Source organism: Nyctibius grandis, chromosome Z, assembly GCF_013368605.1.
Source record: "Nyctibius grandis isolate bNycGra1 chromosome Z, bNycGra1.pri, whole genome shotgun sequence".
Lineage (NCBI taxonomy): Eukaryota > Metazoa > Chordata > Aves > Nyctibiiformes > Nyctibiidae > Nyctibius > Nyctibius grandis.
The window spans coordinates 46,435,395-46,457,838 of record NC_090695.1 but is presented as its reverse complement, the minus strand read 5'-3'; the positions used below and the strand labels follow the sequence as shown (position 1 = coordinate 46,457,838).

General features: G+C 39.3%; 2 protein-coding genes across 3 annotated transcripts in view; one reads left to right on the top strand and one right to left on the bottom strand.

Moving 5' to 3' along the window:
* UBQLN1 (ubiquilin 1) overlaps positions 1–11,577 on the top strand; it is a 35,804-nt gene extending 24,227 nt beyond the window's left edge. Inside the window, 8 exon segments of the mRNA XM_068423072.1 lie at positions 784–1,046; positions 1,851–2,009; positions 2,654–2,897; positions 3,386–3,528; positions 4,492–4,575; positions 7,101–7,216; positions 7,542–7,710; positions 9,466–11,577. Of these exon segments, the coding sequence (XP_068279173.1) occupies positions 784–1,046; positions 1,851–2,009; positions 2,654–2,897; positions 3,386–3,528; positions 4,492–4,575; positions 7,101–7,216; positions 7,542–7,710; positions 9,466–9,621 (1,334 nt within the window). The 3' untranslated portion in view covers positions 9,622–11,577.
* A 4,979-nt stretch (positions 11,578–16,556) lies between these two features.
* IDNK (IDNK gluconokinase) lies at positions 16,557–22,167 on the bottom strand. 2 transcript variants are annotated; one of them, XM_068423286.1, is made up of 5 exons: positions 21,969–22,167; positions 21,771–21,801; positions 21,367–21,453; positions 19,793–19,836; positions 16,557–17,573 (listed from the first exon to the last, which is right to left on the bottom strand). In XM_068423286.1, the coding sequence occupies exons 1-5, from the start codon at positions 22,007–22,009 to the stop codon at positions 17,213–17,215; spliced, it is 564 nt and encodes a 187-aa protein (XP_068279387.1). In that variant the 5' UTR covers positions 22,010–22,167; the 3' UTR covers positions 16,557–17,212. The 2 variants fall into 2 exon arrangements, with proteins under 2 accessions (XP_068279387.1, XP_068279388.1); XM_068423287.1 differs by lacking the exons at positions 21,771–21,801; positions 21,969–22,167 and adding an exon at positions 21,621–21,755.
* Positions 22,168–22,444: the final 277 nt, after the last annotated feature.

The following is a 22,444-nucleotide window of genomic DNA, read 5'->3' as shown; positions in this document are numbered from 1 at the left end:
AAATTGCTGCTAATTTTACAGTTCAGTATTTCTCAGATTCCAAGTCTGATAGCATTATCAGTCTTCTCTGTCATGAATAAAGAGGCTGCGGTCTATTGACTTAAAAATACTATTTTCACAATGACAGTGGGGTTTTTGGTTCATTGTTTTTCATCTCATTTGCTTTCTGGGGGTGGGGAAGAAGTAGAATTGGAAAAGCTAACCATAGTGAGCAGTTGCTTTTTTAGGTGTAAACAGGTCTTCAGACTGACTAATACCTTCTGAAATTTTTTGTTCGGACTCAGCAAAGGAGGGGAATTCAAAGCATAATTAGTTCTTGGTGCATTACTAAGAAGAGCCCTACTTTTAGTTAAAATAGGGAATATGAGTTATATTGGGAGATCTCTCTTGGTTATAGTCTAACCAAGAGGAGACAGATAAATGATTATTATAAATGCATTGGAAAGTGCTGTGGGGGAGGGGGGTGTGGAACCTAAGGCCACAAAACTCAAACATCTCTTGTATCTTAGCGGTGGAAAATGAGAAGAAAAGCTGTTAGAATTGTAACAAGTTATATTTCAGATGCAGTTTGTTGGATTTTTAGTTATGCGTCTTGTTATTCTAAGAAGCAAACTCTTAGTGGATGACTCCTTAACAGCCTTGCAAAGATGGACTTTCCATTCATTTTCATTGTTTTGAAATGTGGGATATGTTCAAGTATTTTGTGTTTAGAAAGAACCTGGATGTGTTTAGAAGTATACTAGAGGCTGAAAGTTCAGTTATATTTTTTTTATCCCCTTAAAGGTGGCCTTGGAGGTTTGGCAGGTCTGAGTAGCCTGGGCTTAAATACATCAAACTTTTCAGAGTTGCAAAGTCAGATGCAACGGCAACTTATGTCCAACCCAGAAATGATGGTTCAGATAATGGAAAATCCATTTGTTCAGAGCATGCTTTCAAATCCTGACCTGATGAGGCAATTAATTATGGCCAACCCTCAAATGCAGCAACTGATCCAGAGAAATCCAGAAATCAGTCACATGCTGAATAATCCAGATATAATGAGACAGGTATGTAAAAGTATCTCTGTAAGTTCATAAGCTTTGATTATACTGTAACTGTGAACAACACAGTAGAAATTGGACATGCTTAGTTGAGTGCTTAAACATTCTTTAAGTATTTAGTCTTGTTAGAAATTCCATAAAAGGTCACTGTAGGCAACTGATGTTTGTATTTCTAGTTGTTAAATCTGAAGTAGACTCATCATTTAGAAAATCTGCAGCATAGTTTTGAAAGATATTGAAGACTGTGTAATCATGACTTCTGAGGTTAGAGTTCGATTGCCTGTGTGCACTTGAAACCTTCTGTTTTCTAGCCAACAATGAGTTTACCAAAAGTAGTAATTCTCCTAAAATACTACATATTTCCATTTTATCTAACTGTGGGTACTTCTGAGTGCTTTTAAAATCAGATGATATGTAAGATATGCCGTGTGGCAGAAAGCATAAAAAACCAAATAGATACTAATGAAAATGTAGGTATTTAAAGTTCATATTATAGGCTGCCTGCTGTAACGATGTTAGAAATCGTAGGAGTATATTGTCTTGAAAAGATGAAGAAAGAAAAGAATAGTTCATTCGAGGTTTTTCTTCTGTTTAGCCAGTGCTTCCTGACTCAACTGGCATAGTGACAGTTGTAGAATGTTGGCTCAATATCGAATTCAGTTGACTCCCACTAAGCTGACATCTTGATTTGGCTTTAATCATAATTTCCAACCGGGTTAGACAGTGGTAACTGAGATATTGCCAAATGCTGACATTTTCACTTTAGAATGGATTTCTTATTAATGCAGATTAAACGTTCCACTTCCCTAGACACTAGAACTTGCTAGAAACCCTGCAATGATGCAGGAAATGATGCGAAACCAAGACCGAGCCTTGAGCAACCTTGAAAGTATACCAGGTGGATACAATGCCTTGCGACGTATGTACACAGATATTCAGGAGCCAATGTTGAATGCAGCACAGGAACAGGTGAGAAAGATTCCAAATGCCACTAAAAATAAATATTTTTTAAAAATAAAAACATGTAAGTAATGTAAATTTCCAAATGTGTACTTGACAGAATATTTCTTGAAGCTTGAAGTCACTCTGTGGCCTCTTACTCTTGAGAGGAAAGGTCTTTAAAAATTCTCTGCTCTTCTAAGCTTGAAGAAATACAGATACTGTTTTGTGTGTTTGAGAAGCTACTTTAAAGTTAATTAACTTGTGTATTACTTAAATTTGAATTCCTTTAATTCTTTGCCTTGAAATTCTGAGGTGCAGGAAAATTTTTTAAGGGTGTGTTTAGTAACTTGGAACCTAAGATGGGAAGAAAAAAAGGCTTTGAAGCTGGAAACCAGTATGCAAGATATAATCTTACTGTGATCAAAATACCAGTATAATAGCAACACTGCTTTCAAAAAGAAACGTGATTTAATTTTTTGGAGGTGCCTAGTGTCTTTCAATGTTGGTGTCTTTTTAGAATATTTACAGTGAATTACTGTAAAATGGTGAGTATAACTGATCAAGAGCCATCAACATTTATCTTCATGTGTAATTTTGGAAAGGTATTTATAGCAGACTTAAAAATGGTTGGCTTTAGTAGATGATATGTGTTTGCTTTCCTTCCTCTGTAGTTTGGAGGTAACCCATTTGCTTCTTTAGTAAGCAATGCATCAACAGGAGGGGACAGTCAGCCATCTCGTACAGAAAACAGAGATCCTCTGCCAAATCCCTGGGCTCCTCAGTCCAGCTCACAGACTTCCACGACAAATACCAGCACCAGCAGTGAGAGCAATGGCAGTAGTAGTGCTGGAAATAGCACCTCTGGCAGTACGGGACAGAGCTCAACTGTGCCAAATTTGGGACCTGGACTAGGAGGTATGTTTGTTATTGCAGTTATATATATTTGCACATAGCTGGGGGTTTGCTGAAATGATTCTTTCATTAGAAAGAGAGTTTTTAATTCAGAGTTTTTATTGCTATTTACTTTTGTAGAACATTTGACTAGTATCAAAGTCCTCTGTAGAAAAACAAACATGAAAAGTAAACTAAGAGTGATAATAGTACTTGCGTATTGCCTTAAAATAACAAAGGTAGGGAATCTCCAGATGAATGACAGTATTTTTCCTGGTTAGAGGCAAATGTGAAAACAGCTAATAATGTAGATGCTTGTTGGATACAGCCTCTGTCTTTACATCTAGAGTACATGTGTCTGTATAAGCAGAACCACACTGAGGTGTATTTCAGGGCCTAAAACTTTTAGAAACCAAGTGGTTATATCCTGGTTTTAGGTAGTCTAATTCATCTGATGATAGTCAGGATGTTTACTAAAGTGGCCTTTTACTCTTTTTTTTTTTTTTTTTAAGCTGGTATGTTCAACACACCAGGAATGCAGAGCTTATTACAGCAGATAACAGAAAACCCACAACTTATGCAGAATATGTTGTCTGCACCCTATATGAGAAGCATGATGCAGTCATTAAGCCAGAATCCTGATCTTGCAGTACAGGTAAATAAATTTGGTGTAGTAATGTATTGTGTGTATTGAAGTTAAAAAAAAAAAAAAAAAAAAAGAGTTGAATCTATGATGCAGTTAAATTTTTGCTTGTGCTAGCATCTCAAAATTATCTGTAGTGAATGGCCCAGTTTTTAATGCTAATGCCTAACTCACTGAAATTATTACCTACTTACATTTAAAAATTTGTTGCAGTGAACTTCTTCAATTTGTAGTGGGACATCATGCTAGGCATGCTTCTAAAATAACTTGTAAGTTTGTGTATGTTTTGTACAGCACTAAACTTGTGATCCAGCATATAAGAACCAGTTAGACAAAACAAATACTTTGGTTGTAAATTAAGGTAGATCTGCCAGTAAATAAATAACCCCACTAGCTTGGGAGGAGAGAAATAAAGGGAGGAGAATTGGTGCCATACCTAGGCATTATTCTGGTTTTACCTTCTCTTTTGTGACCTGTGCTCACTGTAAAAGTGCAGATGCTGTTTTATGAATGGTATTGTAGAAGTGCTTTCAAATTTTTCTTAAAGCAGTAATATCCGAAGTCAAATCCTGAACTGAGATTTAAAAGAAGTTATCTTTTCTGTATTAAATACTCACTTGGAAAAGATCTTTGACTTCAGGTAATGTTTACAAGGAAACTATCACTTAGATCTGTAGTGGAGGCTGAGCAGAAAAGGATTTTCTTGTAAGTAAGTTTGTCTGGGCAAGTATCTAGCGATTCATTCACTGAAAAGAAAACAAACACACAAAACCAAAACAACAACAACAAAACCAACCAAACAAAAAACCTGCAATATGTTCAGGCTGGTGGTTCATAACAAGTTTTGGCCAAAGGAGAAGTATATTATTATTATTCTGTGAGGTCATTTTCGTAGACTATTACTGTGTCTATGTCTCTAAACCCCCTGTGGTTTTTACTGCTTGATCTTTGAAGTTAAATGTGTTTGTCCCATAGATGATGTTGAATAATCCTTTATTTGCTGGAAATCCTCAACTTCAGGAACAAATGAGACAACAACTTCCTACTTTCCTTCAGCAAGTAAGATGAGATACTAGCTGTTAATAAATGTCTGCAAGTCAATGAGCAATGTTTTCAATAAACTGGTGTCTTTGATTTGGCTAAAAGCTAGATTCTATAATACATTCTTATTAGCTTTAGACACCAAGTTAGATCGTGCCTGGATAATAAATTCTTGGTTAATGTCTCCATTCCTTTTAAAAGTTAAATGTGATATCAGTGGATATTTTTTTCTGTGGCTAGCAGAACCGCTTAGATTTGCTCTTGCTTCTTTGCTTAGAAGGAATAATTGTTCTTACTGTGCACCACCCAGAGAACACCTGTTGGCGACGTTATTTGTTTTGCAAATTAAAAAGATCAGTAGTTTTCCCACTACTAGGATAAAAGTTTCACTATTCTTTTCTCGTACCTTTTCAAACCTACCTTAAGTATTTGGGAAATAGATCTCACACTGTGCTGTGACAGACCCAGGTCATTAGCTAATTCAAAAGAAGTGGGTTCTGAAGTTTTTTGCCTGTAAAGATTGCCCTACCACCATCTTCCCCTCTTAACAATGTCGTGCTTGCAGGCCAGCTGTCTACTTGGTATTAGCTGCCACAGTGTGTAGTAGTACTGTGTTCCCTAAATAGCAGCAAACAAGATTTTTTTTTTTTTTTTTTTAGGAATTGAAAACTTAATCCTTTGCATGAGTTAGATCATTAAGCAGTCCTTGCAAATCAGAGTAAATGTGCATTGCCAAGATCTGATTGCACACAGGTAGTTTTATGAGTAAAATAATTACCACATACATCAAGTACAGTAACAAGTTCTGTGTTCAGAAGGAACTGTTTGAATTGTTTCAACCACGTGAATGGCTGTACTGTTTCATAATGCCGCTGCTTTGTGATGACTCAGTAGTATCTGAGGAGCTAGTACCACATGTATGTTTTGAAATCTGTGAATAAATGGTAATTAATGAAGACACAGTAGGAATCATTTCTGTTTCCTTTGGGTATCTCCTGTCAGTATCACCTTGGGGTTTATTTGCACCCCTGTTCTCTGTTGTATTCACTATGTTAGGTGAGATGATCAGCAGCATTAGCAGGTGAAGTAAAGTGGAGAAATATCTGGGTATTCTCAGGATGTTGACAATACTGCAGCTCATACTTTCTTATCTACTGGCATTTATATTATGGAATTGGGTGACAGAAACCGTGGAATGTTCCCCTGCATAATGGAAGGCATCTTTTGCAATAAAGGGCAATTGCCCAGCAGAACTAGGAAAGAATTGCTGCTACTTAACAGCTGGAATTGCTAACATTAATAGAGACAAGATCCAGGCCACCTAAGTTCTCTGAGAATTGTTGGGCCACCATTTCTGTAAAACAGCTCTGAATATCAGACAGTAAGTCATGATTTTAAGTATTTTCTTAAAGTAGTTGCAGCAGCTTTCTCTGGAGAACGCAAAATGTTTTCCTCTTTAAGATTTGAGTAAACTTTGCCAGCTGTATATTTAGTTATTCTCTGACTTCTAGCTATCAGGAAGATAAAAATCCAAGAGATGAATGGAGAATATTAACAACTTGCTGTGCATAAGTCTTGTTATGCACCCATATTCCAGACCAGAGTTCTTCATGTCCTATTCTGCAGTTCTGCTCTGCACCAGAGGAAGTTTGACCTTAATCTGTGTATTTCTATGTGAATCAAAAATGGTTTTGGAGCAGAAGGAATTTGGTCTGGTTGCTAAGTGAATGCTGCTAAGATTAATAAGCTTGTCTGCTATTTGAAGTAGGTCTGGCTACCAAGACTGTGTCACTTGCGACTGAAACACATTACTTTTCACTTACCTGTAGCATCTCTAAGCAGAGGTGAGCATAAGCCATTAGTTTTGGGCTTGTATTTAAAATAATGAGGTTTCTGGACATTTAATTTCAGAAATTAAAAGGATTTACCTTTTAAATTATCTGTGGATGTGAAAGTCAGTTTTTAATTGAAGTAACAGGAGAGTGAAAGCCCTTGAATATGACACATTTGCTTGCTAGTATGTTTTGCAGTGTATTTGTTTGCATTTCTCTAGGCTGTGAGGGCACTACAGATATGAAGACATGGACAAATAGTCATGATCAAACTGCTGTGGTCTGAATATTGTATAACTTCTTTGTAAGATAACTATTAGTCAATTTTCATTGTGTTTAGCATCGTTGCTTAGCAGTAGTATGATTATTATGATAGTATGATATTACTAGAGTGATTACTAGAGTGATGTTAGACTAATACAGTCCTATGGCTTTGAAAGATTATGAAGTCTGCTAGAAGAGGTAATGAAAAATACTTTTCCTTGTGTACTTCTCATTTGAAAGGCTTTGTCCACATCTAGAGAGTTCATTGATCACCTCCTATGAAAGTTTTCTCAGAAAAGAAAAAATACCTGAAGGATTACACGTAAATATTCAAATATAAAGTTGAAAAACAAGTTTTGAAATTATGTCAGATTCTATAAAACTTCTAGCGATAAAGATTAACTTTGAACATCTGCATATGATTAAGAGCTTATCTCCTTTTATTAGATGCAGAATCCTGACACGTTATCAGCTATGTCAAACCCTAGAGCAATGCAGGCTTTGTTACAGATTCAGCAGGGCTTGCAGACACTAGCAACAGAAGCACCGGGGCTTATACCAGGGTAAGAATCGGTCTTACAAATTTAGACAAGAACTTTTCTCTTGTGTTATATTGTTCATTCTGTTTACAGGTAGAGATTTACCCAATTTTTATTAAAGACTCCTCCTCCGGCCTTTTTTAGTTTAACTAAACTTCTTTTAGAATCTGTCACATTTTTGCCTGCCATGCACTTCTGAACAGCGATGACACTGTCTTTGTCCTAGTACTTTACTTAAATTGTCATCCCCTCTTTGACAGGATTTTTACTCAGTAATTAAATAAATGAGAAGAGTCAAGCTAGTATTTATTATTCAAGTGGTGTATTTATTTTTCTGTCATTTATGCAGATTTAATCCTGGTTTAGGTGGATTGGGAAGCACTGGATCTCCTGCAGGGTCCACTGTGCCTAGTTCTGTTCCTAGTGAAAATACAAGTCCAGCATCAGGAACTACTGAACCTGGTCACCAGCAGTTTGTCCAACAGATGTTGCAGGCACTTGCTGGTGCAAATGCTCAGGTAAAGTATGTCACTATATTCTAGGATTTTTTAATTCTTACTTTATTTTTTCATTGTAAACCACTAGAAAGGAGACTGATTGAGGGGAGAGCTCCCTGGATACTTCGGGTCAAAGGAGAGCAGAGGAGGCTTAAATGTGGTGTTACAGCTGTGCAAGTAAATGCTGGAAAAAAACCAAATTTGAGCAAAAGTGTCTTCCAAACAGTTGATTTTTATACACTCATCTTCACATCCTTGAATTTCTGAAATGCTTGGAAAGATTGAGGTGGTAATGTTCACTGGCAAGTGTGGGCTGAGGCAAGAGAAAAGCTTAAGCATATTGAACACCATTACCTCTGTGTGTTTTGTCTGTATTGCTGGCTGTTACTCTGTAGCTGTGACTAAGCCTCTGTCCCACACTTTGGAATAGCCACACTCTGGTTATTTGGAGTCTGAATCTGTTGTATGGCTTCACTGACATCCTGCAGGTCCGGACTGCAGCTCATTTTGTTAACATACTGAGTGGGTTAAGGGTTTCCAGGGAGCTCCAGATGTTAAGCAAAGGTAGCAGCTTTGCCAGTAGTTGTAGGGTGGTGAGCAAGACTGTCTTTAAAGGAGACATGCTGTTAACTCTCAAGAATGCTGTGTGAAACAGCACCCTTACACTGTGGTACATACCCAGTGTAATGGCAGACTGCTGGCAGAAGGGGCAATCCTGCTTTTTCCTCCTCTGTTGCCAAAGGGCGAGTTAGTTCAACTTGCTGATCTGACAGACTTCTTTCTCTTGTTACCAAACCAGGAGAAAGTGTTGGTAGGTGTCACTGCAGGAAACAATATTCTCATACATTTTCACTTATGCTGTCAAATCTTACATTACTGAATCAACATTCTGCTTAGTTTTGCTTGGGGGAAGCAGGTGGGGGACAGTTCTTGAATTTCAGGTTACATCTTTTCGTTGTATTGATTTGGAACCATATGCAAATTTTAAATACCGGTAGTAATTTCTTGATGTATGAAACTGTTGAATTAGAACAAAAGGAGAATTAGCAGTAGCTGCACAGGTTTTGTGTTAGTATCTAAATCGACTCATTGATTTCAAACACTGACTTCTCAGTATTACTCCAGCATATTATTTTCCTGTAATTGTTCTGATTCAACAATGCCTCTGAACTGAAGATCATACCACTGAAATCATGCAGAACTTTGCATGACTTGCTGTGAGCAGGATCATCCCATAAAGCACAGCTGTCAGTTTGCCTCAGACTGAAGCTTTCTAACAATTAGAATTTTGGTAATTTTAGTCAACAAATACCTGGAGCATTAAAAAAGACGTGCTTTTATGTCAAGGGGGAAAAAAAAAAAGCCTGTGACATCACCATTGCTGACAGTGACATCGTCATAATCCTTGCTGGTTTATGTTACTAGGTTGAACTAGGTTTCATTTTAAAAAAATACCTACATGCGTATCTTTAAGAAACTGTTCATGGGACATAAATTTACCCAATTGAATTTTAATCCTTTTTTGTCAAACAAGCAGCTTTTCCTGTATTCAAGAATGTCATGTAAGTGTAGAAACTCTTAAAATTTCAAGCTGCTCTGACTTGTTAAAAAAATAATTCAATTGTGAATTGAATTTTTGTCATAGTAGTTATAGGATCTTGAAAAAGATGTTTTCAGAAATCTGTAAAGACAGGGTGGTGCAGAACCAACTATGTTTAAATCCTGTACTTTGCTAAATGTGTGTTATGCTTTTATAGCTTGAAATTTTGTTCTTAGCAGTTACAAAATCCAGAAGTTAGATTTCAGCAACAACTGGAGCAGCTGAGTGCAATGGGCTTTCTGAACCGTGAAGCAAACTTACAAGCGCTAATAGCAACAGGAGGAGACATCAATGCAGCTATTGAAAGGCTGCTTGGCTCTCAGCCTTCATAGCAGTGTTTCTTTAACTTGAAAAAATGTAATTTATTTTTGATAACAGCTCTTAAATCTTTAAAATATTTGCTTTATTTCATTCTGACTCTTGGGATTGTCTTGTCATAACTAAAATTGGTCTGATGCATTTTAAGGTGGAGTGCAGTAGTTTTCTTCAAACAGATGCATTTTCACTCTGTTGCATGCATCACACTTCTTTTGTTCTGCATTATTTGTGAATTTTTGAAAAATATCAGCTTTCGCAGTTGGGTGAACAGGTTTTGTCTGATCTAAAACTGTCCAATTTATTTACTACTTAAACATTAGCCTTCAGTAGTAATTTATGTAGAATACAAATTAAAAAGAAAACAAATTAATTGAAGCTACAATTTGTGGGTACCAATACTGCTTATTGTGATTTTTGGCATGTACTTTTTTTGCTAGCAAAATGCTGTAAGATTTATACCACTTGAGTAATCTACCATTTTTTTGCTTTAATTTGTATAAACACAATATATACAATGGAGACAGCTCATTTCTAGAGATTTACACATTGCAATAGAATGAAATTATAAGTAATGCAAAAAAAGTCCTAAGACTTGGTTTTAGTGAAGAATCTTCCAGCATCTTTGGTAACCATCTCAGCAAAATGCTTAAGCAAGTTCAGTTAAAATATACTAGAATTACTGTTCTGGTTCTCTTTACATCTAACTGTACAGAAACTTGCATTGGAACATAGTCTCAACATTCACAAAGATTAACTGTAAATTACCTTTACCATTGTGCAAATTAAAGGGGCACTGCCCTGTGCTCTGGAACCGCTTCTAAGGCTATTTGGCTTGTCCATTGAGATTCTAACATGTATTCTGATTTGTAATTGGAAACATTACTTTCATTCACGGTCATGTGACATTCTAATTACTTTTAACCATAATGTAAAAAATACTGTATATCTTTTGAGTTTTTATTGGTAGCTACTTCTCTTGTGCACAGGTAATAAATGAATTAAAAAATCTCTAAGCATCTTTAAGCATTGTCTCATTGTGTTTGCAGTTGATGATTAGCTAGAATTCAAAATGACTGACCAACTTAAGAGTTGGCATTTGAGTGTGAGCTCTGGGAATATTCACCAGCTCTGGGCTAAGATTAGTAAACAACTCTTGGAATGTGAGGTGGAGGGAGGAGAGTAAGAGGCATATGATGCCAAAGACTAGTAGCTTAGATAAAATGGAGGTAGCAGAATAAAAGACACTACTGTGTGTGTTACTGAATAGCATCTGCTTTTTATTGGTCTTCTGTGTCAGTGTAGTTGTCAACATGCTTATTGAATTCCTGTATTGCTTTTATTGGTTTGAACAGTCTTTTTCTTTTGAAGGTACAAGTATAAATTCAGTTTGCTCTAAAAATCATTGCTTGAAAATGGTTTAAAATTACCCGTTGTCCTGGTTTTGCTGGGATAGAATCATAGAATCAATTTTATGTTCAGAAAAGCTGCACTTTTGAGAAGACCAATACGGTGGTAACAAAGGTGATCACAGGCTTTGTTTTAGTTTGTGGCCAGCCATGGTATGTGGGTGTCCATGGTGATGAAGCTGTTAGCAGTTTTGAGTTAGGCAGGTGCTCAAGCTAGGAGTAGCTAAGGCCAGGGCAGCTGACCCAGGCCGGCCCACAGCAGTATTCTATACCATAAATGTCACGCTCACTATAAATCGGAAGGTTTGCTGGGAACGGCCTCTCTTCTCGATGGTCGCCATCCCTGGAGGGTCTCGCCTGTCACCCTGCTCCTGAGGCCTGCTCGCCTGTTTGTTGTGACCGTCACGCTGTTGCTGGGGAGCTCAGAGTGTTTGACATCTGACATTCACTGCTGGGAGCACACAGCCCATGACCACCATACAGGCCGAGTATAACTCTGTATTTTATATTACCATTAGTATTAATGTTGGTTTTCTTATTTTATTAAATGTGTTTCCATTTCAACCTTTTCTGTTTCAATTCTTTTCCCAATTCCCTTTCTCAGTCAGGGAGGGGTCATTGGGTGGTAGAACAGCTGGTTAGTGTTTAGCCCTGGATGCGGGCTAAATGGAGACACCTGTTTTAACTCAAAGTTGTTATCAGTTTGATGAAGCACAATTACAATGCAATATAAAGGAAGAAGTTGAGCACACTTCAGCATGTAGTGAAATTTTAAAGACTTCTGGCAAAGTTATGTATTGCAGTTTTGTTGGCAGTAACTGCATTGTGTTCTTACCACAGAAGAAAAGTTTCACTCACTGTCCAGTAATCTTGTCTCTTACTTTGCCAGTAAGTAAATTGATAAAATACTGCTGATGTGTGGTACTGGAAAAAGTTCAAGAAAGTCTCTTGGTTGGTGGCCTGTGCCTTTGGATCAGTCTCACTGATGCAGCAGCACGGGGTGTTAAATGAACAGAAATAAATTAAAATAGAATCTATTGGTAGGATGAATTTGATATAATCAAAACCTTTTAAAATATCTACAGTTTGGGTACAAAATTATTATTACTTCTATTTCCTAGCCAGTGATCAGACCCATCATCATACCTTCACAGTGACTTCTATTGGGTGGGTAGCTTTCATTGCACTGAGTACAAGGCCATGACAGGGGAGTGATAGGTAGCAAGTAGTTTCTGTAGAACAGTCACTACCTTTTTAGAGTTATTTTGACTATGACTATTTATTAGAATCTTCAAAGTAACTAATTCGACTTGACTTTGTAGTGTGCCTTACTGGGACCTTGCTTTAAAAAAACTAAGACCCCTTGTTGTTCAGAAGGCAGGTCCTTTAAAAATACAATCCAAAAATCCAGTAACATCCAAAAATGCTACTGTCAAATGAAAGGGCGAGGGTGAGGTGGGGACTAGTTTTTACCAACCTTTACCAAGACACTAAAACAGTGAATCTAACTAGCATGAACACTTTCTTGAGACAACATTCAGCTCTCCTGTGTAAGAGTTTCAGTTGCGCATTACAAACTGAGACACGCAATATTTGAAGTCAAATTTTACTGCAATTCAAAAAGAGATGAAGTTTGACCTAAATTCTACAGTGAGCCCTTGAACTATGTTTCCTTCTTGAAGTACAATTGATATTTATCAGTAACTGTTGTCAACTAGTAACAACAGTTACTAACTTTCTTGTAAGTAGTGGTGAAACAGTGAGCCATCTTTTGCATAGGAGGAATTTTAGTTTTGTCAGAAAACACAGAACAAGGTTTCTAGGTAGGGTAGGCTTTTTATGACATTTTTAACAATAAAAGGAAGATCGCACTTGTTGGTTTAATAGCACACTGCAGTGTTCCTGTTCACGGCCCTCCCTGCTACTTCTTGCCCCTTTTCCTGTCCCTCTTTAAAATTACCTCTTTGGAAGTGTCATCTACCTCTTCTTTCAGAACCAATCTCACGGTTAAGTCTGAGTACTTTGATAACTTGTATTTGAAAGCTGCTGCTTGCATTTTGGACCAGAAGAAGGGTGTGTGTGCCTGAAGCTTGTCTCTTTTATTTTCCTACTTTCTTTTCCCCTACATTGGGACCAAATGATCTGATAGGATTGCCTACAAAACTGATCATCGAACTACTGCTAGAGAAAGTAACTGCTGCAAAAAGAAAAAAGCTGAAAGTTGTGGTAGTGTGAACTGACAGACGCCATTTAAAAGATTTAAAATGCGTCCATTCAAATCAAACACTCTTACGGTACTTCTGGGAACATGACAGCAAGATGGCTAGTTTTGTAAAGGATGTGGTCTGTCTAATTCTCTTCTCGGGTCACTGCTTGCATAATAAAATAACCACCTCAATTTAGAGCTGAGTTGGCAGGCAGCTAGGTCTGTTCCTTTGCCTGTATAGATAACCCTTGCAGTTAAAGAAGACTGCCGTTCCTGTATTTAATGTATGAATGGATACTGCTATTGGGATCTAACATTCTATTTTTATTTCCTCATTATAGCATTGCAAAACACTTATGTTGTACTAGGCACAGTATTTACACAGCATGTTACATTCGTGAGGAGGTATAGTGCATGTACCTTCCATAGGTAACTTGCGCTCGTGGCAGAGACAGGAAAAGCAATTTATAACTCCAGATGTTTCCTCCTTAGTTTTGCTGCTTTGCTAAATGTATTTCAAAATATGGACAGAATACGTGCATCTAAATAACCTGAACTGAATATAAATAACCTGCCCAGCTAACCTGAATTGCAACTATACCTGAACACAACATCCCTAATACAGTGTTAGGTTCATTTTAAAAAAAAAAAAAAGTAATTAAATGAAATGTAGGATTGTGTTTGGGCAGGTAAATGAAACTTATGTACCCAGATTGTTCTGCAGTCTTTTCCTTCAACTGTGCCCATGCACAGCCTCATGACAATTGGAGAGCAATTATATCTTTTTTTTTTCAGGGTCACATATTCTTTTCAAGCAGTTTGTGCATTCCTGCAGCTGCATTTGAACAGGCCAGCAGAAACCAAGCAGGCTTTCCCTGTAGAGGGGAAAAGCCAACTGCTTCTGCAAGCGCCTGTGGATTTAGCATTGTAAAGTTCAGATATGTGGCACTGTGGCAGAAGTTTATGAAAAGCAAATTGCAACAGTTCTGTCCAGCTAAGTACATGAGCCTGGTTCTATGTTGGGGAAAATAAATCAAACATCAGATGGAGCTAATGAAATTTTCCCAGGAGTCTTGCAACTCTCCTTTTCTAAATAAAAAGCAAGCAGAAAGAGTTTAGAAGGAAGGCATCTAGAAGAAGTTGTGTTGCTGAAGATTTCGCCTGCACTTTCCAGTTAACGTAATGGCTTCTTGGTTTCTACTTGTTTGTTGAGAGGTGCAGGTTCTGCAATTTTTTTGGCTGTATCTGTCCCCCTCTGAGATGGAGCAAGGTAGAGGCAAACTCCCTCCTTTTCTGAGGTTCTGTGAGAGAAATGCAGATGCCTGGCATTATCTTCAGATCATCATTCTGAAAAAAATTGGTGTATGTTTAACATCTCACTGTGTTCATCCACCTACTGCCAGCTGCCCTTTCTTGGAAACCGAAGGTTCTCATGAGCACTATGTCTGCAAAATACGACTAGCTTTAGATGCTGATAATTTATAGTTATCAGCATAACTTTATGTGGAGGCTGGAACAGTGAAGGTACGGAAGTGTCTTCTTTTAATGGAAGGATGTAAGTGGAAATTACAGTCTTCAAGCACAGATAATTAGGACATAACAGACTGAAATACTGAACTCCACTTGTGAAAGCTGCACTTGTCATTCAACAGATTAACAGACAAGCATGTTAATTTAAATGGTTGCTTTGTTGTCCTCTCAGCATCATTTGAACTGTGGAAATACTTCGTTTTGCTTTAAGTAAAAGCAAAAGGCAAATATATTAAAAGGCTAAGGGAAGGAAATATTTCTGTCATTGGAGCAAAGAGAAACCCTCCGACCTAATTTGAAGAAGCATTAACTGCCTGTTAAGTAGGAACATACTGCTTTGTTTAGAAAAGACTTCCAAAACCAAAGATGCTTACGTAGACTTCCCTAAGAGAGAATGTTTTTTACATGTTGAGTACAATTTTCTGTTAGTGCCAGCCACTTTGTGAGTGTGCTACAAATGCTGACAAGCAGATCTGAAAATTGGAGTCTAGCCTTTTCGGCACTCACACTTGAAAATGTTGCCCATTTTTCTTTTAATTTGAAGGTCTGATCATCGGTTTGTGACAGGATGCAGCTGCTTTCCCATTGCTGTACAGTATCCTGCTCTAGTTTTATTCTGTCTGAAAAAAAGCATAAAGCTGTATTTAATAATGGGTGTATTAGAAAAGCTCTTTGTGAAAGGGTGTATTGGGAAAATATGAAGACTTCATTAAAAGCAGAGGTACCACAAGAGGGTGCCATTTCTTTGATTTTCATAGCTACTAAACTTACTTTCACAGTTCTGACGAGCCACTTGTCCGAAGAGGTGCCTAGTCTCTGAAATGTGAGGGTGCTAAGAATCAGCCAGGCATGCCTGTCTCTTGCACTTTGCCTCTGAGTCAGAAGCTTGCACCTTGGCTCTTGGAATAAACAGGCTCTGCATTGAGAGCAAGCGTTTTTTCTAGTGCTAAAACTGCTCACTGCCTGGTATTCTCCCTCCAGATCATGAACAAACAGGAAAAGACCACTTCTAGGTGGGTTTGTTAATGTCTACAATCCCAAATCTGTATCTAAAAATGCCCACTTTCAGTCCGATAGTGCCCATTTATTGCACTGATCTAAGCACAGTTAGTTTGTCTAGTAAACCACAAAGCCCTTACTACTCATACAAAATGAGAACCAAGACAAACGTTTTTCAACTAGTTATGCAGGTAAAAATTACACCAAAGATACTTTGAAACATGAGTTTTGCTTCTAAAGGAGTTCCTCCATTATCCTAGAAATAAAAAAATTGCATGACACACTAAAAATAATCTATGATGTCCCACACCACATGGGGATGACACCATTCAGATGTGACTTGAATCTTTCTTACAGAAACTTTAAGTTAAGCTAAAAAGGCACCTCTTGTGTAACAAGGCATAAAGAACTTTTTAAAAAACACTTTGGCAATAAAAAAGGATTTTAACCTTAAATTCTGTGAGTTAGGTAACTGATTGGATATTAGGAATTTTCTGATCACAAAAAAAAAATATGTGAAAAATGTGTATTAGAAATAGTTTGATCTGAAGCCTTAAAGCAGTTGTATGAACACCTATCCATAAGCATATATTGGACTGGGAACTGGCTGAGGTGGAGGACTAAAACAAACCAGAAAAGGGAAGTAAAGGAGCAGGTTCAACTGTGAAAGAGTAAGTTCATTTTTCTAAAAGAAGGAAACATTGAACCATCTCATATTCAGTATCTTAGATCACTGATTGACTCGCTCTCCACTACACTTCATCAGTGGGTATACTTTGTACATGAAAGATGCCAGTCAGAGCCAATATGATGCCACTTATCCTTTATTTCTAAAGCTTTCCATTCAATTATATTTTGTATATTGCCTCACCACCACTACCTTTTTTCTCGCATTTTTCAGTTTGGTGTTCAACAAATACAGTAAGAGTTCACAAAAGCTCTCAGGAAGTCAGCAGTGCCCTGGTGAGGTTAGCAAGGACACAAACACAGAAGCTACAACTTCTTGAAAATCTGGCAGTGAGACAGCGGTAGTGTCATGCAGTTCCTGCCTCTTAAACTTCTAGAAAAATAAATATATTGTTTCTAACACGGCAGTAAATTATTTCATCACTTAATAGCAGATGTGCCCATCTCCATGTTTCACAGAGTTAAAATTAAAATGAAAAAATTAAATTGTTGTGTGTGAACCTTGGCAGGATTTTCAAAAGCAGGCTCTTCCTAAAATGGAAGTTTTAACTTCATATGCTGAAGGGTTTAAAAAGTTGATTTTTTGAAAATTTCATCTTATATGTCTTTTGGCCATGATAAAAATACCGACAGTAGTAAACCAGCTCTTAACATTGCAATCCATTTAATTATCAGGAAAAATAAGTTGTTTTCATTTAATAATCAATTTAATAATTAAAATGCTGTTTCATACCCTTGATATCCTTAAGGGAATTTCTGTATGTGTTATTCAGAAACTTACTCCAGAAAAGCCTCACCCTGAAAAATGGCGCGCTCAATCTCCAGCACTATTTCAGGGAGAGATTGTTCTAGATTGACAGTAATGAAGTTTTCTGGTGCGCTAGGAGGCTCCAGAGTATCAAACTGAGACTTGAGAAGTTCAGGTGGCATAAAATGTCCTCTCCTCTTCTGCAGGCGGCCAGCAATGATGTCTATAGGCCCATCCAAATGAACAAAGAGGATCTTCAGTGCTGCGTTTTCTCCTCGTTGCTCTGGCTGGTTGCTTTCAATTGCAGATGCGCCACTAACTAATATATGCCTATATATCTTCTTCAGTGCAGAACAGGCCAGAATTGCATCATGTCTCGATGAGTCTTCTCTATCAAAAAGAAAAAAAAATACATCCACGTGTGGTGTAATAAAATGGCTCGTTAGTTCTGCTGAACAAGGGAGACAAGCCCTGGATCCTTGCAGAGGACAGCCTTGGGAGTAGTGGTATTTTTTCATAATTTTGACAGGATTTTGAGACCAAATTTCCAATGCCGGTAAACATTTGGAAGTGAGGTCAGGCTAGCCAGCCTCCTGGTAAAATTTCAGTCTTGGAGACCTTCTTTATTAGCTACCGTTCCTGTCTAAATTAAATTCAGTTTTAGCACAAGGAAGTTTCATGATCATTTCCTTAATTGCAGAGAACAGCAACTGAATAGCCATACAAACTCCCATCCGTTATCTATAAAATTACTATACTAATCTGTCTAGAAAGTAAGCGGCTGCTGAACAGTACAGAGCTCTGTTCTTAAATACATATGCAGGTATACTTCCAACATCTGTTTTCACTGTCTCAGATCTAACTGTAACATTAAATTTTATTTTTCTCATTGGCAGCACTGACGTATGCCCACTTCAAGTTAAGCAAGGGATTGGATGCAGGTAAATTAATGCCTTGCACAAGTACTTTTTACTGGCAAGGTTTCTTAAAATAAAGCAAACGTTAAAGCATGGGTGTGTCTGTTCCACCAAAAAGCAAATCCAGAATTAGTTGTCTCTGGGAAGAGTGACTGAAATGCCTGCCTAAGAAAATACATTCTGTAATCAAATTAAAATTAGGTATAAATATATTTAAAATCATGCTACATACATCAGATTTTGTTTACAGGGAAAAACGAACTTCCAATACCTACTATTATCACCTAGCTAAGTCAATCCCAGCCTCAGCTACTTATTAATTAAATAAGTAGCTACTACTACTTTAATTACTACTAGTAATTAAACACGGGCAGTAGGCTCTTTTAAAGTATACTTGATTTTGCGAAGTTTTTGAAGCTGCGCAGTGGCCTTGGGCTAGCACATAACATAAAGCAATGGATTCAGCGTAACAATCCAGATAAATTTCTCAGTGAATTAACCCATGCTCCAATGAGGTACGCTCACCTGATGTCCACAAGCAAGTAACAGCCACTGTGTAAAGCCAGGCTAAACGGTCCCTGGTCTCGCAGCCTTTCCTTATCTGGGAGATGTTCTAGTTCCTTCATTATCTACATGGCCCTTCATTTGATGCTCTCCAGTATGTCCATGTCTCTCTCGTAATGGGGAGCCCAGAGCCAGACACAGTACTCCAGGTGTGGCCTCACCAGTGACGAGGAGAGGGGAAGGATCCCCTCCCTTGACTTGCTGGCAATAGTTTGCCGGATGCAGCCCAGGATATCGCTGGCCTGCCTTGCCAGAAGAGCACATTGCTGGCTTGTGTTTAACTTGGGTGTCCACCAACACCCCCTCAGGTCCTTTTCTGCAAAGCTGCTTTCCAGCTGGGTGCCCCTCAGTGTCTGTACTAGTGCCTGGGGTTGCTCCTCCCCAGGGGCAGGACTTTGCACTTCTTAAACTGCATGAGGTTCCTGTCAGCCCATTTCTACAGCCTGTCAAGGTCCCTCTAGATCAGCCCCTCCTCCCAGTTTGGTGTCACCTGCAAACTTGCTGAGGGTACACTCTGTCCCATCATCCAGATCATTAATGAAGATGTTAAACAGGACAGAACCCAGTACTGACCCCTGGGGTACACCACTAGTTACTGGCCTCCAGCTAGACTTCATGCCACTGATCACCACCCTCTGTGCCTGGCTGTTCAGTCAGTTTTCAGTCCACCTCCCTGCTCATCCAGCCTTTACTTTCACCAGCTTCTCTGTGAGGATCCTATTGCAGACGGTGTCAAGCAAACTTGACACTGTATCTTACTCAAACTAACAGTATTTTACAAAATTTTATCTTAATGTCGTTATTGGTGTATTTTGTGGTTCTGTCCTTCATAAGTAGCTAATGTCAGGTTTATTACTGAACTGGATCTTTGAAATTATTTTCACACAGACAGTGGAAAACCAACTATCATTGGCAACAATGTTCCCAACGCAGTTATTCAGGGATTATCTCACTCTCAGCAATGATTATGACAGCTTCCATTAGAGAAAACAGAATGAATGGCTTTACTACCTGCAGAATGTTTCTGCACTACTACATACATTTCTGCTTTGGAATGCAATGGGGAAAATACTTTTGGTACTTCTTTTGTCTTTAGCCCAAACTCCTTAAAGCTATATGTTCTCTTACCTCCTTAGTATATCATGCAATGCACAAAGCCAGGGAATCCTGTCCTAGAAAGAAAACAAGTTAGTTCAAAATTGTTTATGAAACTGATTTAAAACAATTGCTTCTAACATCTAGAGCATTTGACTAGAAATGAAAATCAGCATTAAACTGTCCAGCAACAGTTTTGATTCTCTTTCTTCCTAATGTAGATTTGCTACTACTGCCTGAAGGCTAATGAGAAGTACTAGGCATATTAGCAGTAAGATGTTTTTAGTGGAATAGCACTTTTTATATTACAGATACCTACAAGTATCTGATGGAAGTATTATGTAGTTATGTGTAGCACGCACCTTGTAACCTTTGAACGACAGTCAAATTCTCTCTTGCTTCTATTATACAGTTCAAATGTACAGCCTGAATTGTTATTTCTTTTTCCCTATATCTTGGCGTACACACACAATGCTCTGGATTGAAGTTGAGGTTTTCAGGAACAGACAGATCTAAATTTAGTTATCTGCAGTAACTTAATTATATCATTTTTATGTCAGTAGCAATCACAAATAAATGTAATCATAGCCACGATTTCACAACACCTTTGCTGAGCAGTTGTTAAGTGCTCAATAAGTATGACAGAAGTTTGTGGGAGCTTAAAATTCAAAATAAGATTATAATGAGAACAACTGCTCCCATTTCATCTTTCAATGTTGTTACTGCACAGTGAGCACAACAAATGATAACATGGACAAATAAATACAACAATTTTTTGTTACTGTCATTACAGATAACTTCCCACTGGCATTCAAGAAGGACCTCACAATTTTGCATTTCTGGTGTTTCAGAAGAGATGCTTCCCTCTTGTTGGGCACCATACACCAATGGTTTAGTCATTGAATTGTGCATTGCTGCTTTAGATGATCACTGGCTTATATGAACTTCCAACCACTAGCGAAAGATTAAAGTTTTTAACAAGAATTTAGAATATGTTTTTCAGTCTCTAGAGAGTGCTTTGAAGAACTCCCTAGTTCAGCTCCATGTTTCTAGAGATTTTCCAGAAAAAGTTCAAGAGGTGTCATCTTGTAACTTTTCTAATTTACTCAAGTCTCTGAATTCCTAAGTATTTTAAAACTAAACTCAATCATTTTTATCTGTTTAGGCAGATCAACAAAGGGAAGGAAGCGCATGTTAGTAGGAGCATATAAAACAGACGATTGTGGAGTAATCACTGCAGTAACTGAAAGTGATGAAATGTACTTCAGTAGAGACACTTGCCTGTCTTCATGTATTTAACTGAAAGCATCAGCATGTAATCTAAAGCTGCAACTCTGTATGTTGGTGTAGAGGGAGAGATTTCTGACAAATCCTGAATTGGCATCAAACCACTTGTGAGCTACCAGCACACTTTGATTAACTATTTTATGCAGAGTCCTTTGTGACACAAGAAGCCTCCCCCTCCTACCAACTGCAGAGCTATAAATTCAGCCTATGCTTACAGTCAGCCTAGTCTCCATAAAGCACAATCTGCTTTAACACAATGTGCCAGGGGTTACAAAGATAAACATGCTGATGGCTGTTCTTCCAGGGCTTATACAAGGTACCTCATCATTTAGTGGTATCCCTTCTGCCATCTTCTTTTTATTCTCTGGAGGATGATAATCGTCTGCATCGTAGAATTTCCATCCCAGCTGAGGAAAAAAAAAAATATGGATCATTCAGCCAAACCAGGTGAGCTAATAAGGATCCCAGAATTTATGAGGGCAACACGTAAGAAATTACAGCCCCCTGACACCACAGTCTGAATCACCATTATGTCACGATGATCAGCAAAAATGACAGCTCAGCAGCAGCTCACCCGGTTCGGGGACAGGCCGGCCGCGCTGCCCGGCCGCGCTGGCCACGGCCACCGACACCCGCTGTTCGGGGGACAGGCCGGCCGCGCTGCCCGGCCGCAGCGGGCCGCCTGCCCGTGCAGGCTGACGGCCGCAGCATAACACAGCCGTACCTTCGCCGCCAGCCGCGACCCAACCGTCGTCCTGCAGGGAAGCACAAAGCGGCGGTTACAGCCTCCTCGGGCAAGGGGCCCAGACCCCCGCACGGATGGGCTCCAGAAACCTCCAGCAACGCCGAGCCGGAGCCCCCCGCCCGGGGCAGCCGCCGGCGTCCCAGCGCTGCTCCGCCCCGCCCCCCGCCCGGCACCTACTTCCCCGAGCCGCTCACGCCCATCACCACCACCAGCACCATGGCGAGCGCGCCCGCCCCGCCGCTCTGCCCGGCCCTCAACGCTCCGCTCTGCTCCTCTTTTCTCCTCTACCGCCGGCCCGGCCCGGCTCGGCCCGGCCCGGCCCTCTGCACGGCAAGACAGCACCCCGCCCCCGCCCGACCCGCCCTCGGCCGCGGGAGGCGTCTGCGGGCCAGCCCGCAGGCTCCGGCCCCGTGACGGTGGCGGAGGGGAGGGGAGGGCCGGCCCCGGGGCGGGGGGGCCGCGGAGGGAGGTGGCGAGAGCGGCTCCGCCTGGCGCGGCGCTGGTGCTCCACGGGGCGCCTCTTCCCGGTGCCCTTGTCCGGGAGGCCCGCACACGCCTGTCGTGTCCCCCGCTCTCTTTGAGCGCGGTTGGACCTTCTGCCGAAGCGCCCTGATCTGCTCCCCAACCCTCGTTGTCTGTAGCTTTTCTGTCTG